The sequence below is a fragment of the Melospiza georgiana genome, chromosome 4 (assembly GCF_028018845.1).
Source record: "Melospiza georgiana isolate bMelGeo1 chromosome 4, bMelGeo1.pri, whole genome shotgun sequence".
In the NCBI taxonomy this organism is placed as follows: Eukaryota; Metazoa; Chordata; class Aves; order Passeriformes; family Passerellidae; genus Melospiza; species Melospiza georgiana.
Window position 1 is genome coordinate 10,202,464 of NC_080433.1, and position 16,048 is coordinate 10,218,511.

Consider the following 16,048-nt stretch of genomic DNA (forward strand, 5'->3'; position numbering starts at 1 on the left):
GCCTCTTCCTAGACATTCTGGGGACTCTGCTGCAGCAGCTGAGCTGGTGTGATCCTGTAGCAAACCCTGGGAAGAGGATTTCCAGCCTACAGGAAAGATTAAGAGCAGCAAACAGTTAAAACCTTGTCTTTGGAACTGTTGAAAGCAGTTGAAATTTTGTACTTGCACAAAATTTATTTCACTTCCAGCTGCACTCACTGCTCCAAATGATACCAGATTAGCAGGCATGCCTATATTTCATGTCTAGGAGAAAATGGCTCTCACAGGACAAATCCATTTACTTGGTAGAAAGGAATGATGGTGAACAGATTTATCAGGGAAAACAGGTAGAGGAAATCAAGAATTATCTCATTAGAGAAGGCAAGATACTGTTTTTGCAAATTTTTTTGTGTAATAGAGGAGAATACATGAATTCTTTGGAATTGGCATCTTGCTGGCTGAAGGTAGGACAGCACAGACAGTCTGACAGGCACAGCGTGTTTGTTTCAGGTTGCAGTTGATGTTCCTTTGATAGAAAGTAGCTTTACTTCTGGTATTGGAACCCAAATACACAGGCCTGCCTGGCTGGAATCACCTTTCAAATTATGCTCTCTGACTTGGTGTTTGCTTCCCCCAGGGAAGAAGGAGACAGAACTGCTCTTGCTCAGCTCACAGGACTGCACAAATGCTATGGAATGCACTTGTTTCAGTTTTCATTTGTGAAAACTGGGGCACAGGAAACTCCCGTATTCAAAATGGGAAAAGAAAGTCCCATCTTTGGATTTTAATCAGTGTTCACTGTGTTGAAGATACAGCTAGAAATCTGGAGTGTGTTGCTTAACTGGGGCACAGAACAGTTACCTTGGGACAAATTATTTTCATTTCAGTCACTTAATACTCCCTTAGTATGTCACCTACAAACTGTCAGTAACTGTTTGTCATCCCTCCCTCTGCCTTGTCCTTGGTTTCTTTAAAAGTACAGAGCCCTGTCTTATTCTGGCAGGACCTTGTTTATTTTAGCTGTGAGGCACCTCTTAAAACCCTTAAATAGGCCACATTAAAATGCTCTTGCATTTCAACTTGTTCAAGTGCATGGTACAGAACCACGAATGCAAACAGCTGCAAAACTCCATTTTCCCCCCAAATTCTTAAGGAAAAAAAAAAAGCTGATTGCAAAATCAAACTTTTCTAAGCTGAAACAGGCTTGATTACAAGCCAGCTGGTAGTTGCTCATAAGAACAGCTGAAGTGAATCAGACTAAGTATCTACATATTGCAGCATCTTGTCTCCAGCTGTGGTCAAAATAAGTTGCTGAAGATGAGTAAATTGAGCATTGCAGCAAAGTGTTATTTAAGTATTCTGACAGCAGCCTGTTCTTTAACAGCCACCAGTTTACTCTCTGCTGTTCAGTTACCTTCTGATTCTGTTAGGTTCCAAGGGCATGATGTTTCACACTCACAGTTTAAAGAATTGCCATGCCTTATTTGTTTTGGGCTGATTTGCTGCTAGATTCATTTGATTCTGCTGGTTTTTACAGTGGAGGAAATAATAACTGGTCTATTTCCAGTTACACTTTGCAGGTTTGATAAACATCTGGCACAGCTCCTTGTACTGGTGTCAGGTCAAGGAAGATCTTAATTGCCATCTATATAAATTACTCCTAGGATTGATTATCATGTAAGTCTTTTTTTTTAAGATTCAGAGGAAGGCAAGGAGCAGTGCTTCTTGCGTAGGATTGCATGCAAAAATCTCATTAAATAGGTTTGTATCTGACAGTCTTTGGCTTCTCAATCAGTTTTCTTTTGAACATGAGAGAGCTTGGAATTCCAATAGATGGAGAACTTGAGCAGCAATGATCAGCAAAGAGTTTTGGATTTTTACCTGTTGTTCATTACCTGTCTTGGCCAGTTTCCCCTCCAAAACACAGACATAACATTAACTTTTTTTATCCAGCCCCTTTGGAACTCTTCATGAGGCTTGACTCTACCAGAATGGATGAACTCCACAATAAAAAGCTGAAGTCACGGGACAGTGTATTGTGATACAAAAACAAAATGCTAAGCTAAAGTGTTTTCATTTTACTGGGCTCAGATAATGTCACTGCTGACTAGGAGTGATGTATGTGTGGGTTTGGTGCAAGAGCACTGCTGCACAGCTGATAGAAACTGAAAATTAACTTGGGATACTGTAAATCTTTCCCCACAGCTCCTGGCTGTGCTTGTTGTGAGCTTGCTTTCTCTTCTAGAAAGGCACATTGTAAATAGGGCTGTGGTTCTGCTGCAAAACAGGGGGGCTTTAATTCCCAGCAGCTGACACCACCCAAATTCTTCTCCTTTTACCTTTACTAAAGTCTCTGCAGCTGAAAAAGATCTATTGTCTCTGAAACAAATGCACAATCTCTGGCTTCTAACTTGTTTTGAATTTTTTACTATTATATGGCTACTGTGATCATCTAGTCTGACTTCCTGCCTACCACAGTCTATAAACATCCTGTAAATAGCTTCAAGTCTGATAGCTGTGATTAAATTGGAATGTGGTTAGAAAATTCCTATGAAGTAGAGAATATTTTAAGACAGGCTGTATCCTTCAGCCTTGAGAGGGGATTTCTGCCACTGCTGTGGATTGACAAGTGACCACAGGCAGCAGAGCATCTTCCACAGAGTTCACTTTCTAATTGCATCTAGGGTGATATCCTGCAACTGGCCTTGTAAATGTAGCATGTTCAGGAGGAGAAAAAAAAGAAAATGTCCATTACAGGCACCTTCCTGTCCATATCACTGCAGTAAACTGTTCAGAGTCAATTCCTGGTAGATTTTTCAGACCTTTTTCTTTAGAGGACTTGCTGTGGGAAATCCAGTTTGGTGGGAGTTTGCTCTGTTGTTTCTAGGGTACCTGTTATTCAAACATCTTGGAAAAGCCTGAAGGTAACTCAAAGGTATGTCATCATTTCCTTCATTAACTACAAAGAAAATCAGTTGGAAAAGGATATCCATTAAGTGTGTATCCTAGTCCTGAATCTTAATTCCACATTGTCCTTCTTTCTGCATGCAGTGCTGAGCCACATTGTTCTTATCCTGACCTGCAAGAGCCTAAATCAAGTTTTGGGTCAATTGTTAAAGAGCAAGTATTAATTAACAGACACCTCATTAAAACACCAACATGGCCTGCAACAGCACTGACTTTTAATTTTTTTTTTTTTAGCCAGACAACAGCATCCAGAGACATCCTGAGTCAAAACACAAGCAAGCAGTACCTAGGGAACAGTACAGGAGAGTGAAATCTGCTGTTGCCTTCTGTGAAGCTGCCCAGCTTTTCTCCTTGCTAAATATGACAGCTGCCAAACAAAATAATTCCTGTGTGTCTCCTTTATCAGACTTTGGATTTTCTAGGAGATTTGCAGTCTCAACTGCAGCCATTCTACTGATAAAGATAGTATTTATATACTCTTGCAGATACTATAAACCAAACATACAAATCTCCTAGTAGTTTATTAGTTTTTAGCAGTTCATAAATAGGAAACCTCATTAAGAGCTCCTGAATCATAATTCAGCAGTGTCCACTAAAGAGCTTTTTTTGGTTTTTTACACTGCAATTACTGAACTCAGCATCTCAAGCAGCATGTCATGTCATTGAGATCCTCTGATGTTAAATGGATTGTCTTGTACTGATAGTTAAAAGATAGTAAATTTATTGATCTTTTGTCCAAAAGTAGAACTAATCAGACAATTTAAATTTTCTCTAAACTTAGTCAGATTTATAGTTAAGACAAAAAATGCTTTTCCCTAATCCCAATTTGTGGCTTTATTAAACTTCATTATAATTACTACATTAAGAGAGAATATATATTTTGCTGCAACTGAAAATTGTGTTAAAAGAACAGATAAAGGACTGATACAACCAGTTGTTACAAAGGAAGCAAATGTATCCATGTTCAAAGATGACTCTTCAGAATATCAGTGAGTTACCTTCTCCCATTTTTTTAATATCTATTCCCCTTCTATCTATGAATTAATGCACAAAGTATTGCAAGTTGCTTGAAATAACAATAAATGGTCTGGATCCCCCAGAGGATCTGAAGCTGATGTCTCTGTCAGTCTTCTAAAAAAGGATAGTCCTTGTGATTTTTGCATCTAGAAAAAGAGAGCATGATTAGAACATTTTAAGGATATAGTTTAGAGAAAAGGGGTTTTTTTCCCCTGGTAAAAGAACTGAAACTGAACTACATTAAAAACACATTGTCTCCTTATCCTGGGCAGGGAAAGTGAATTCTCTGTAACATTTGCATGTATCAGTGACCTTCTCAAAGGATAATGTATCTTATGCTCAGCTGAAATTGCCAAAATTCCCTGAGATATTAAACCTTTGTCTTGGAAACTCCCAAGCCCCCAGGGTGCTGTTAGACAAGTGGGTAACCTGGGAAAACTGAATAAAATGCAGCTCTTGGTGAGTCTGTAACCATTCTGTTATCTAGATAACATTGGCAGGAGTACATAGGCACAGCTCTTCCCTTCAAAAAAAAAACCTACAACTCTCATTCTTAAAATGGAATTTATTTACTCTGACTGTCCCTTATGTAAAGGAGCCAAAGAAAACGGAGGGGGGAAATGGCTGCTTATTTATTTTTGGAATTTCCAGCTGATTTTGATTTTCAGGCAGCAGTTTGGTATGCATCCAGTACAGGACATCTTAAGAACATTGTGCCTGCAGAAATCCCAGTGTTCCCAACCTGGACAGGATGGGCAATACTCTGATAAACCCAAGGGTGAGATTCCAGCAGATGTGACCAGCTGTTGGCTGAGCCTCCCTCTCTTTTTATTTTTAAGGGGCTATCAGATAGTGTCTGTTAAGAGGATATCTAAGAGATAATCCAAGCTATCCAGGGGAAATGCAGCCCTGGTGCAGCCTGCAGGAGGAGGAGGATGAGGATGAGGAGGTACTCACTGGGTTAACGCACAGATGCGATAGCGCTTCTTGAAACCAAGGAGGGTCTCCATCTCCTCTGCACTCAGCTCAAAGTCAAACACCTGCATCAAGGTCCCAGACAGCTGGGTTACTTCAGTTTGCAGTGAGACAAGGAAGTTTATGTGCAGAAAGAAGAGCAGAAGCAGGCTGAAGCACTAGGAGGTGTGCAGGGGACATACATGTAGGGAGAGCAATAAATAAATAAATGTGTACGGTCACAGTGTGGTGGGCTCTGCCTGCAGCAAAACTGTACCACAAGGTGGAAGAGTTTGGCTCTTACCTGATGTGTTCTAACTCCTTACTTTTCAAAGTGACTTTTTGCATTCATAAAGAAGTAATAATCTATGTGGGATCTGACAAAGGTTTTGAAAGTTCTAAGTTTGAGGGGTGGTTTGTACCATTGGCAGAGTGGGGTTTTTCCTGTGTAGTTTAGCACCATTTATGACTCTGTAAAGTGTCACCCCAGGCCACCCTCTTACCTTGAAATTTTCTTCAATACGCTGTGGAGTGACAGATTTGGGAATGACACTGACATTTCTTTGGATTTGGAGCCGGATAAGCACCTGCAGGAGCACACAGGGAATTTACAGATGAGAAGTGCTGCCTGTCTTCTGAAAGCTGAAAAGCAAAGGTGTCTGCATGGTCACACAGAGCAGCTCTGCTGATAACCAGAGGGCTCACAGAGGAGAGGCACAACCTAAACCCTTCCTAATTACTGCATGAGCTCATTAAATCCTCACCCATCTCTGAGGCTGAGATGACAACAAGGGAGTGCATTGAGCAAGAGTTCAGGATTGGCAGGATACTGTGTGGAGAGGCAGTCAGTGCCAGTTAAAGCCCAAAGCCACTGCCAATCTTCTGTCCATCACTAAAACTGAGGTAGAGAGACTGTTTTTCTAAAGCATTAAACTGTGTACAGGACACAGCTGGAACTCCATATTATTATTATTCCATAATTCCTCTGTAAGCAGTTACTTTAGCACAAGTGGGAAGAATACATGTCAGCAGGGAAAACAGCTCTGAGCAGTATTAACCTGAGCTGGGGTTTTGTTGTGCTTGAGTGCAATTTCCTTAATTTGAGGATCATCAAGGAGAGAAATATGGTCAGGCTTGGACCTGTAAAAATAAAAAATACAGGCTTCAGTAGTTGAATAACTCACTGTCTTCTCCCTCAAGCACTGTATCATAAGAATATTGTTTAAATTATTAAAAAGCATAATCTTTCACTCTTTAATTTAGCATCTTGTTACTTCAGTTCCTGCCTTCATTCTTCCCTTTTATAACAAGGGAGCACATGAGAAGAGGCCTGTAGTTTCTAGTAAAAACAGGTCATATAACACATTTATGTCCAGCCTGAGATCAAGCTGGAATCTCTTTGATCCAGATCCCAGGAATTTCATCTTGTCCTTTACAAGCACAGCTGCTTTGGCAAAAGCCCTGTCCCAGGTCAGAGAAAGCCATGAGGATGGGAGTAAAAGCAAAATTTCTGCAACTTCCCCATTTACAAACTTAATCCCTTTGTCTCAGCAGGACTGCAAAGTTGCTATTTTCATAAGCATCTGCTGCTTTGGTTTTTTGTTTGGTTTGTTGTGGGTGTTTTATTTTTTAGTTCAGAAATTCTCCTACATGTTTAATAAGCTCAGCAAAACTCAGTTAAGAATTCTCTTCTCTGCTTTCATCAACCAATTGATCATTTTTCTTCAAAATATGAAACTGGTGGACTGAATATCACAATAAGTGTGAGGTTTCTGTGGGTGTGATTTTTAATTAATTAGTGAGTCCTTTTTTAATTACAATAGTTTTTCTCAGAGGTTTCATCCTAAGACTGGTTTACTGCATTGACTTCAGTCTACATCTAAGAAATCTCACAAAACATTCTCACCCTGGCCAGTTGGGTGCTCCAAGGGGACAGTATGCAGTGACAGAGATCCCTTTGGCTTGGCAAAACTTAATCAGCTCTTCCTGAGGAAGATAGGGGTGGCTCTCAATCTCAAAAGAAAAGAAAAAAAAAATTATCTTTCACCTCTCAAAAGCAGAAGGTACTTCAAGGTTTAGCATCACTGTGCCACATCAGCTTTGAAAATGTGATTCTTTTTGCAGGTGTGGGGTTTTTAAGGGATTTTTAAGAAATGTTCCATCCAGTGCAACAGCCCAGACAGGTGTGATGTCAGTGCTGAGGAGCTGCAGGACAATTTACCTGGTTGTTTGCAGGTTTGTGTCTTAAGCCTGGTTTGCCCAGGAGCTGATTGATCTGTTTTTGGTTGAAGTTGGAGACTCCAATAGCCTTCACCATTCCCACATCCACGAGCTCTTCCATAGCCTAGAAACACCACAGAACTACACTTCCTATCAAGTTCTTTCATTTTTATATGGAAAAAAAATGCCCACACAAAAACTTGAGCGGTAAAAATCATCCTGTGCTGTGAGAACAGTACCTGAACAGTGGGGCTCTGGTCAGACTGAGATCTCACATTCTGTGTCACCATACAGATACATAACAGCAATATTCACACAACCCCTAAACTATTATTATTATTATTGTTGTTGTTGTTGTTTCAGTAAAATATTACTATTTTGAAATACTATCCCAGGCAAACCTTCAGACACATGGAAGAGATTATTTTAGAGTAATTCCTCAGCTAACCAAATAATCATCCCATAATAAAAAGCACCTTTTATGGGACAGAGCAGCTCAACAAGGAGCTGTCACAAGACATCTGGAACAGGATGGATACTGGTGATCAACACTGATTAATTTCCCAAGAGAGATGTACCATTTAGCAGCTGGATTATAGGATAAGCAGCACTGTGTTCCCCCTCCATCACCTATTTTCTTTCACCCTAATGAGCAATAAAACAGCCAGACAGCCCTAATTAGATTGTCACATCCAGCAGAAAAGAATTGGGGAAATAATCTGCTAGCAGCCTTTAGAGCAGAAGATACCCTTGTTCCAAAGCAGAAATAATTTTACTTTAAAGTTGCTGTCATAAGCAGCAGCCTGAAATGTCCACTTTTTTCCCTCAAATAAACAACAAAAATGTGCATTATTCTTCACCTGACAGAAGGCAAAAAGCAGCAGTGAATTCTTGTGACTCTGGTGAGTTTCTTACCTGCTTTTGGCCTGGCTGTGCTGAGCACGCGGGAGTGGAAGGGAAAGGAAGCCCAGAGTCTCAGCCAAGCAGGAACTGGAATTCACAGCCAAGCCTGGGCTCCCAGGCAGCCTGTGCTGCTCACAGAGCTTAGCAAAGGACTTTGGCCAAGTCCCACTCCTTCCAGAGACAGAAATTTGGGTGCTGTGGTACACTGGCACAGGCATGTTGGCTTTGCCGGGGTCTGGACAGCTCAGGTGCCACAAGAGATAAGCATGGCTACAACTAAAGCCACCAGAAATTGCCCAGAGTGGGGTAGGGATGTGAGAGACAGCCTTTGTTAGCTCAAGCCACTGCAGGGTACACACACAGTCAAAGATTTCCTCTTGTCATGCCAACCCAGCCAGTTCAGTAAGCAGTAGATATAAAAATACCTAAATTTTGGCACAGTGACACAAAAAGGAGCCCAAGGACGCAGAGAAATCAGCAATCTCAAATACTTGATGTTAGAAATTCTCTCAGAACAATTCCCACAGCGGAAAGCTTAGAGTTTTCAGGCTGTTATTTCAAACTAGCAAGATATTTTTGGCCTGTAAATGAATGTACCTCCCACGTATCCAGAAAATCTGTATTGCTGGGAATGATCATTCCGTTTCCATCTGCAGGAAATAGCTCCTCTCCTGCCTAGCAGCACAAAAGGAAAAGCAACATGAAGGTCAGCTGAATTATAAATACTTCAAGAAATCATTTAGAAATTTGGGCAAGCGAGTGGAGCTGGAGACACTGAGCTGGATATCCTGAATTATGTTTGTGGTGGGGTGAGACATGGCTGAAAGGACCAGCCTGTATCAACAGAGAAATCCTCAGGAAAATCTGTCCCTTGAGACTCTGTCCTGCAGGCACTTCTGTGTGCCTCAGGTTGAGAGAAGGCCAGGGAGGTTTTGTACTACAAAACAACCTAGTTTAAGCAGCCATGACCTTTCCTTTCCTCCTGGGCTCTCCCTGCAGAAATTTATCATTATGTCCTAATGAGATTTACCAACACTCCTCATTGGAGAAGACTAAAGAGATGTCTGGTCCCAAAGGCAAAAGGGGCAGAGCCCTGACTGACGGATCCTAGGATTTAAAGTTGCAATACCTTGAATCCCATGGGGCAGTGCATCAGGTAGAGATCCAGATAATCCAGCTGGAGGGCAGCAAGTGTTTTCTGGCACGCCTCCTTCACCAGGGACCTCTCGTGGAAGGTGGACCACAGCTGTGGGGAAACACAAACCTGGGAGCTGCTCTGCTGCCCTCACGGTGCCAGAGCATCCCTGGCAGGCAAACACAGGGCACAGAGGCAGCTCAGGGTGTGTGTGGCACAGCTTCTCACCTTGAGGAGGTGCCACTTGAGGCACCTCAATTTATTTGTGGCACTGTTAAGTAACTAAAATGAGAATAACTAACTCTGAAATTCCATCAGTTATTGCAACGATTAAAACAAAGAAAATAAGTGAACCTGGTGAAAATCGACCCTCCAGCTTCCAGCAGATAGAAGTTACTTTATTTTTCCTACCATTGTTGCTGGGGGAAAAAACAAAACAAAGCATAACATACAGGAGCTGACAGGCTGAGGCCGGCAGCGCAGCAGGAGTGACCAGAAAAACAATAGCCCTGCTTCCTATCCCAGAGGCCACCAGGAGCACGGCCTCAGTTCCTGTCTCCATGGCTGACAATGGACATGGACTACAAAAAAACCCCTCTCAAACCCAGCCTTTTGTTTCTCAGGGGGTGACCTATTCTTTCCCCTCACCATCCACTGATTGCTCTGCCCTGACAGAGAGGAGGTAATTCCCAGCTTCATCCCTGGTGTTGGGATGACCCTGAGGTGCTGGAAAGTCTCTTTTTCCCAGCCCCAAGACTGAAGAAGAAGACAGGATTCCTTGGCTCTCATTCTCAAGGTTGTTTCTTTTATCTTATCTACAATATTCTTTCTCCAACCTACTGAGGTCTGTCTACCAGGTTGGTTTGTGGCACACTGACCGCCCTTGGTGTTATCTTTTTATACTAAAAACTACCTGTACTTTATTTACAATAATTTCCAATACCTATCACCTATGTCAGACAGTCTGTCTCTACTCTAAACCAATCTAAAAATGTCACCATCACACAGAAGATGAAGGACAAGAAGAAGAAGGAGAAAGACTGGACACACTCAGATTCCTCCATCTTGCCTCCTGAACCCCCATTCTAAAAACCCCAAAGTTCTACTTTTTCACCCTGTGACAAATTCACTATCATTCTACTCAAACCCTTGTGGCTTGTAAATCTTCACACAAAGTTGCTAATTGTTTCCATGGGCTAAAATCCAAGGCACAGGTGAGTTTGTGACTCCGTGCCAAGGTCTCTGAGCCCCTGCCAGGGTCTCAAGCCCTCCAGGGCAGTCAGAGGAATGTCCTGGGTTCCAACACATCCCATGGCACTTTCCGTGGTGGGACTTTGAGCTTGGCCCCACGTGAGAGCCATCTCCAAGGACACACCTTGCTGACCACGAAGAGCTCCTCTCTCCTCACCACGCCCTGCTCCATTTTGTGCCGCAGCGCGTCCCCGATCTCGCTCTCGTTCTGGTACATGTGGGCACAGTCCAGGTGCCGGTACCCCACGTCGATGGCAAACTCCACTGCATCCCTGGCTGCCCCCTGCAGAGACTGAATCCACGAGAGAAAACAGTGATTTGCTAAATAGCAGATTAAGAGCTTTGCTATTCTGAAAATCTGGCAATTTTAAGCCCCTAGAATAATGAGATATTCCAGCTGTGGGTTATTTGTTTGTTTGTTTGTTGGTTTTTGAGGGGTTTTTTGTTGGGGTTAGGATTGAAGGTATTTGAGATTATAGTTTCCATCTAGATTTAGGTGTTTATTATTATTTATCTGTTTAGCTTTAGGTGTTTAATACTTTTATTTATGTTATAATCTCACCGTGGTGAGTTCTGTAGTCTTTTATTAGCAAGGCACAAAATGTCTTGCTAAAGGCTTGCTATCTCTTGTTACAAGGTTTTTTAAGACTAAACTGTATAATTAAGAAATGATACCTAAATTCTTTTCTTTTTTAACCCAATAACCGATTCTTCGAAGTCCACACTGTGGACTTTCCTGTTCAATTACAAAATATCACCCAAACCCATGAAGAAGAAAGAAGAAGAAGGTAAAGAAGAACAACCTGGTCCTGCCCTAAAACTTCCATTTTGCTTCATATTTATTACTATATTCTAAACCTCCAAACTCTAAGTTCTGTACCCTGTGATATTACACAGTTCTAACCAACTACACGCCCATAATCCCAGTGCTATCAGTTTTGGAAGCTTTCTCCACAGTCTCAGGTCAAATGCAGTGTTCTCTTGTGGGTCTGTGCCTTTAAGCACAGAAAGTTTAAAATCCTCAGCATTTAGGGTTCCAACACCAGCCTGGATCTGGCTTTCATTAGTTTTGTGAGATCAAATGGCAAAGGGAGGCACTGATGAGGTGCCTGAGCTGATCCACCCTTTTCTAAGTATTGGAAGTTCATTTTGGGACACGAGGCTACCTTGAAATAAATTCTAATTTCCCCAGAAATGAAAAGCAACTTCAGTGTGTGACATACTGGCGACACGAGGAAACCAATCACCTCTGGAATGTGCCCTGGCCCTGCACAAAAACAACCCAGCTCTTGTTGACACAGGACAGGGAGGCGAGGGACTCAAAACACTACAGACAGTGCCACCTCCTGGGTCAAACACACACTTGGTGCTGGATAGCAAAACAAACCACTTCAGATTCTTGGCTTGGAGACACCACTGAGCTGTTTGGTGACTGAATCCAGAAAATGGCACCCCAAACAGAAGCAGGATTCAAAATCAGGATCACCTCCTGTGGTTATTAATTGTTGTGGTGCTGTGGGTGTCTCTAGGACGAGGTGAGAGATTAATCTGAGTTCATATTTTTTAGAAGGCTGATTATTATATTATATTCTATTACATTATATTACATTCTATTACATTATATTACATTATATTATAAAACTATACTAAAGAAGGAGAAAGGAGACATTAGATGGTTAGACAAGAATGATAATAAAAACTCGGGACAGAGAGTCCAACACAGCTGGCTGTGACTGTGCATTAATTAAAAATAATTCACAAGCTGGGTAAACAATTTTTAAATTACATTTTAGAGGAGTAAAACATGGAGAAGCTGAAGCTTCTCAGCTTCCCAGAAGAAGAAATCTTAGCAAAGGGATTTTTCAAAAAATACGACAGTAACAACCTCCTACTTTTTTCTTTTTTAATTATATCACTACTCCAAGTTTTTCCAGTCAAAGGGCATTTAGTTTGTTCACCTAAATTAATAACAACATAGAAAAAAATACCACTTTTTTTCAGCACACAACTAAAGAGACTGTTGAAAGTTTTACAGGATTTCTTTTTTTGCAGTCCCTTTCCCCGTCCATCCCTCCCTGGATATGAGCAAAGACAACAACCTGCCCTTGAGATTACATAAAGCTCTCTCATGTGAGATGTTTTCCAGAGAAAATAATCCCTTGTTTAATTTCCCCAGGTGCTCTCTGAGCTCAGATTCGAGTCAGAGCTGCCAGGTAAAGGGGAGGCTGCTGTGGGAACCTTGAAACCAAAGAGCTTTAATGAAATTATCACCATGGGCTTGGGCCTTGTTTTCATTGCATAACAGAGATCATGTGTCCAAAATGTTCCTTCCACTCAGTCCTGACCAGTTTCTATTAGCAACTTAACAAGCTCCTTCAGAGAGCTCCCCCATCACAGCACTGGGCCCTAAGAGGCCCCCCCAAGGCACACTTTGGTTTTTAAAGCCTACTTGAACTACTTTAGGCTTCTTAGTGTCCCTTTGTCATCAGAAAAATAAAGGCTGAAAGGGCTAAACAAACTCACACCTGTTTGTGCACATAAAGTTAAATGCTGATTAGATCAAATGGCCCAAAAATATGGCAGAAATTTAAGATATTTTTGTGTTGACTGGAAAAGTATTTCATGGAGCTGGGAAGTTGTGATTTGACATATTTTGTTTCCAGTCTCAGATCCAGGGAAAAGTTCACTTTCAAAAATATTTTTATCTTTCTTAAGATCAGTTTCTTAAAATTTTCAGCTCATTTCCAGACTCCTTTTACATTTATAATTCAGTATATTCTTAAACTACTCTCTCTTACCAAAAGTCCATTAGGTAACATTTGCAGGTAAAGAACCACCCAAACTGGTGCAAAGTGTTGCACTCTCATCTGCTGCCAATAAAAACAAGTTATCCTCAAGTCTCTAAGGGATTATTGTGAGTTCCCATTTCCAAAACTACTTATTGCCCCTTAAATTCCTATAGCTACACACACTCATCACAGATGACACCTACCTGACATGCTGGGATGTTAACACAGTGCCGAAAGAAAGCAACAAAACAAACGAAACCAAAACAAAATAAAAATACAAAGAAAAGTTAGCTAGGCAGAAGCTTTTACTTTTGCAGCATGTAATTTTTTTTTCCACAGCTAAGAAAAAATCTTGTACATGCTCCACTACCTCCACTCACCCCTAAGATTTCCTGAAGGCTGGGTATAAATCCCTGCATTACCTGAGCTATTTCAAAAGGAAAACATTTCACAGAGGATTTGCTGCATTCTCCTGACCCAAAGAGGAGATTTTTTCAGCAATCCACTGTGGTGGTTCCCAGCACCCAGAGGTGCCCAGCTGCAGCAGGTACCTGCCAGGTGCCCAGTCCCAGGATGGGCATCCTCCCACCGGCGGGCAGCTCCAGGTGAGTGGCCATGGGCAGTCAGGCAAGGAGGGGCTGTGGGCCCCTGCAAAACCTTTTAAATCAGCTTTGCCCCTCCCTCCTGCCTGCTGACTGGCTGCAGACAAGGAAAATTCGGGCAGAAGGGCTGTCATAAGAGGAGGCAGGGATTTTGGTTTAGCTCACCTTTTGAAGAACTTAAAAACTGGTTGCAGACTCCTCATGAATTTATTGACTGAGCTCATCATGGCAATTTTGGCAATTTTCCATTGGTGGGGGTTGCGGGTTTTTGTAAACCTCACAGTCTCTGCTTTTCTGCAAGAAATGTGGTATTTGGGGAGGTGGCACATGCCCCAAAACCATTTCTCATCTCACCTGTTCTGAACACATCACCAGAAAATGCTGGAGAGCTGCTTGTCTCAGGAAGCAGCAGCAATCTGTCCACAGGAGGAATAATTTTTAAAAATTCCCAATATATCTTTATCCCCACAGCATCAAGCATGTATGCTTTTATACCTTTTTATATTGCTTTTATATATATATTTGATCTCAAGGCTCCCCACAGCTTTTGCTCTCAGCCACTATATGATAAGTGGTCACTCCAGAACTCTTTTAATTTTATTTCTGGCTTATTTCAAAAAGATCAGGTCTGTTGGCCTGAATTCTGCAATAAAAGCAGGGTCTAGCCAGCAATTGCAGTGCCCAGAGCTGCTAGGTTAAGATTTCATTCCCCTACATGGATTTTCTCCTGATTTGTGAGAAAAGGGGATGATGTAGAGGAGAGATCTGTGATGACCATGACTCTGAGTCATTGTTTCCCTGTCCTTCAGTGATTTTGTAAATTACATATTGACGTTTTAGAAATTAATACCTTTGTGAGACATTTATTAGATGTATGTACTTTTTTTTCCCCTGGTTTTCTGTGCATTTCTTGAAGGAATATCTGAATCTGAGGAAGAGCCTGTCAGGGATGGAGCAGAGGATGTGTAATTTGCTACTGCATGGTAATCCTAAACCAAACAAAAAAGGGAAATGAGGAATTACCAGGATCTGCAATAATCTCTCCAAACACATCCTCTTGCCTTTATCTGGCTTTTCAAAACCCTTGCCATTGGTGCTGGGCTTCATTTGCACAGTGACTCAAACACAGGGCAAATAACCCCAGCTCCTTTGCAGCAATTTTTTGGTAAAGAGTTTCTGGCAGAAATGCTAAAGCTGTTTCATGTCAGCAGCCCTGGGGAGAGGTTCCCACCTCTCTCCTGTTCAGCAGCACACCAGCCCTGAACCACAGGCTGAAATGAAAATAACTCCTTGGGCAGCTCATCCAGCACAAGGCTGGGCTTTGCTGTGGACACAGGGGCAGCCAAGGTGGCTTTTTGCAGAAGAAACTCAGCTCAGGCAATTTTTAAACTGCCTGAGCTGAGTTTAAAATTTTTTTAATAAAATTTATAAAATAATTTTTTAAATTTATTTTTGCACTGCAGTTCACTCACCCTCCCTCTCTCCCATCTTCACGTGGAAGCAATTGAAGCATTCATGTGACAGCAAACCTAAAACCAAACTCACAGTGCCTCCAGCACAAGGGTGAAGTGCCCAGATTTAGCTGGTTTTCCCTGTGTCCTGAGGTGTAAGATATGGTTTGGGGGGGATATTCTGTTGTTTTGGTTTTTGTTTAGTTTTTTGTTTAGTTTTTTTTAAGGTTAAAAAATAAGGTATTTCATTTTTAACTCTAACATTTATAGACTTCCAAAAGTGACAGTGGATTGGAGGGTGACAGTGCCACCTCTCCAATGACACTGGACAAACCAACAGTCCATCAAATTTCTCTTCCTCCATAAAGGAATGCAAAACAATAAGTTGTTTACATAAAGGGAGTGAGAAAGTTTGTTACAAGAATGTAGACCTCAGAAGGCTTGGAAAAACTTGAATAAAACAGGATGACAGTATTTTATTTGCCATCTGTCAGATGTGGGGCAGTTATCTCCTGTTCATTGGGCAGTTTTCTTTATCTCTTCCACAACCAATCCTCCCCCCAGGAGATCTCTTCTGTTAATTATTAATTATCTTCTGTCCATGGCCAGTGAGTGTCCCTGCATGGCTGATCCAATCCCAGCATCCCATGGGGAGATGCTCTGCCCAGGGGAGGAGCCAAGCATTCCTACCTGGATCCAATCTGAGGTTTGGGACGCCACAGCAGCCTTTGCCCCCTGCATTGCCAGAGGAGCAGCTTTCTGCTGCCCTGCATGGCCAGA

At 41.8% G+C, this 16,048-nt stretch overlaps 1 protein-coding gene across 4 annotated transcripts; it reads right to left on the reverse strand.

Annotated features, from left to right (window-relative positions):
- Window positions 1–3,093: 3,093 nt before the first annotated feature.
- LOC131082462 (aldo-keto reductase family 1 member B1-like) lies at window positions 3,094–13,832 on the reverse strand. 4 transcript variants are annotated; one of them, XM_058022377.1, is made up of 10 exons: window positions 13,767–13,832; window positions 10,551–10,718; window positions 9,170–9,286; window positions 8,638–8,715; window positions 7,139–7,261; window positions 6,824–6,930; window positions 5,976–6,057; window positions 5,421–5,504; window positions 4,921–5,003; window positions 3,094–4,109 (listed from the first exon to the last, which is right to left on the reverse strand). In XM_058022377.1, the coding sequence occupies exons 1-10, from the start codon at window positions 13,830–13,832 to the stop codon at window positions 4,070–4,072; spliced, it is 948 nt and encodes a 315-aa protein (XP_057878360.1). In that variant the 3' UTR covers window positions 3,094–4,069. The 4 variants fall into 4 exon arrangements, 3 of the variants coding, with proteins under 3 accessions (XP_057878360.1, XP_057878361.1, XP_057878362.1); XR_009114363.1 differs by lacking the exon at window positions 5,976–6,057; XM_058022378.1 differs by lacking the exon at window positions 8,638–8,715.
- Window positions 13,833–16,048: the final 2,216 nt, after the last annotated feature.

Coding starts and splice junctions, on each gene's coding strand:
- LOC131082462 (XM_058022377.1), bottom strand. CDS start 13,832: ATGGCCACTCACCTGGAGCTGCCCGCCGGTGGGAGGATGCCCATCCTG. Junction 9,287..10,550: donor AGCTCTTCGTGGTCAGCAAG/GTGTGTCCTTGG, acceptor GTTTCCCCACAG/CTGTGGTCCACCTTCCACGA. Junction 5,505..5,975: donor ACAACAAAACCCCAGCTCAG/GTTAATACTGCT, acceptor GTGCTCCTGCAG/GTGCTTATCCGGCTCCAAAT.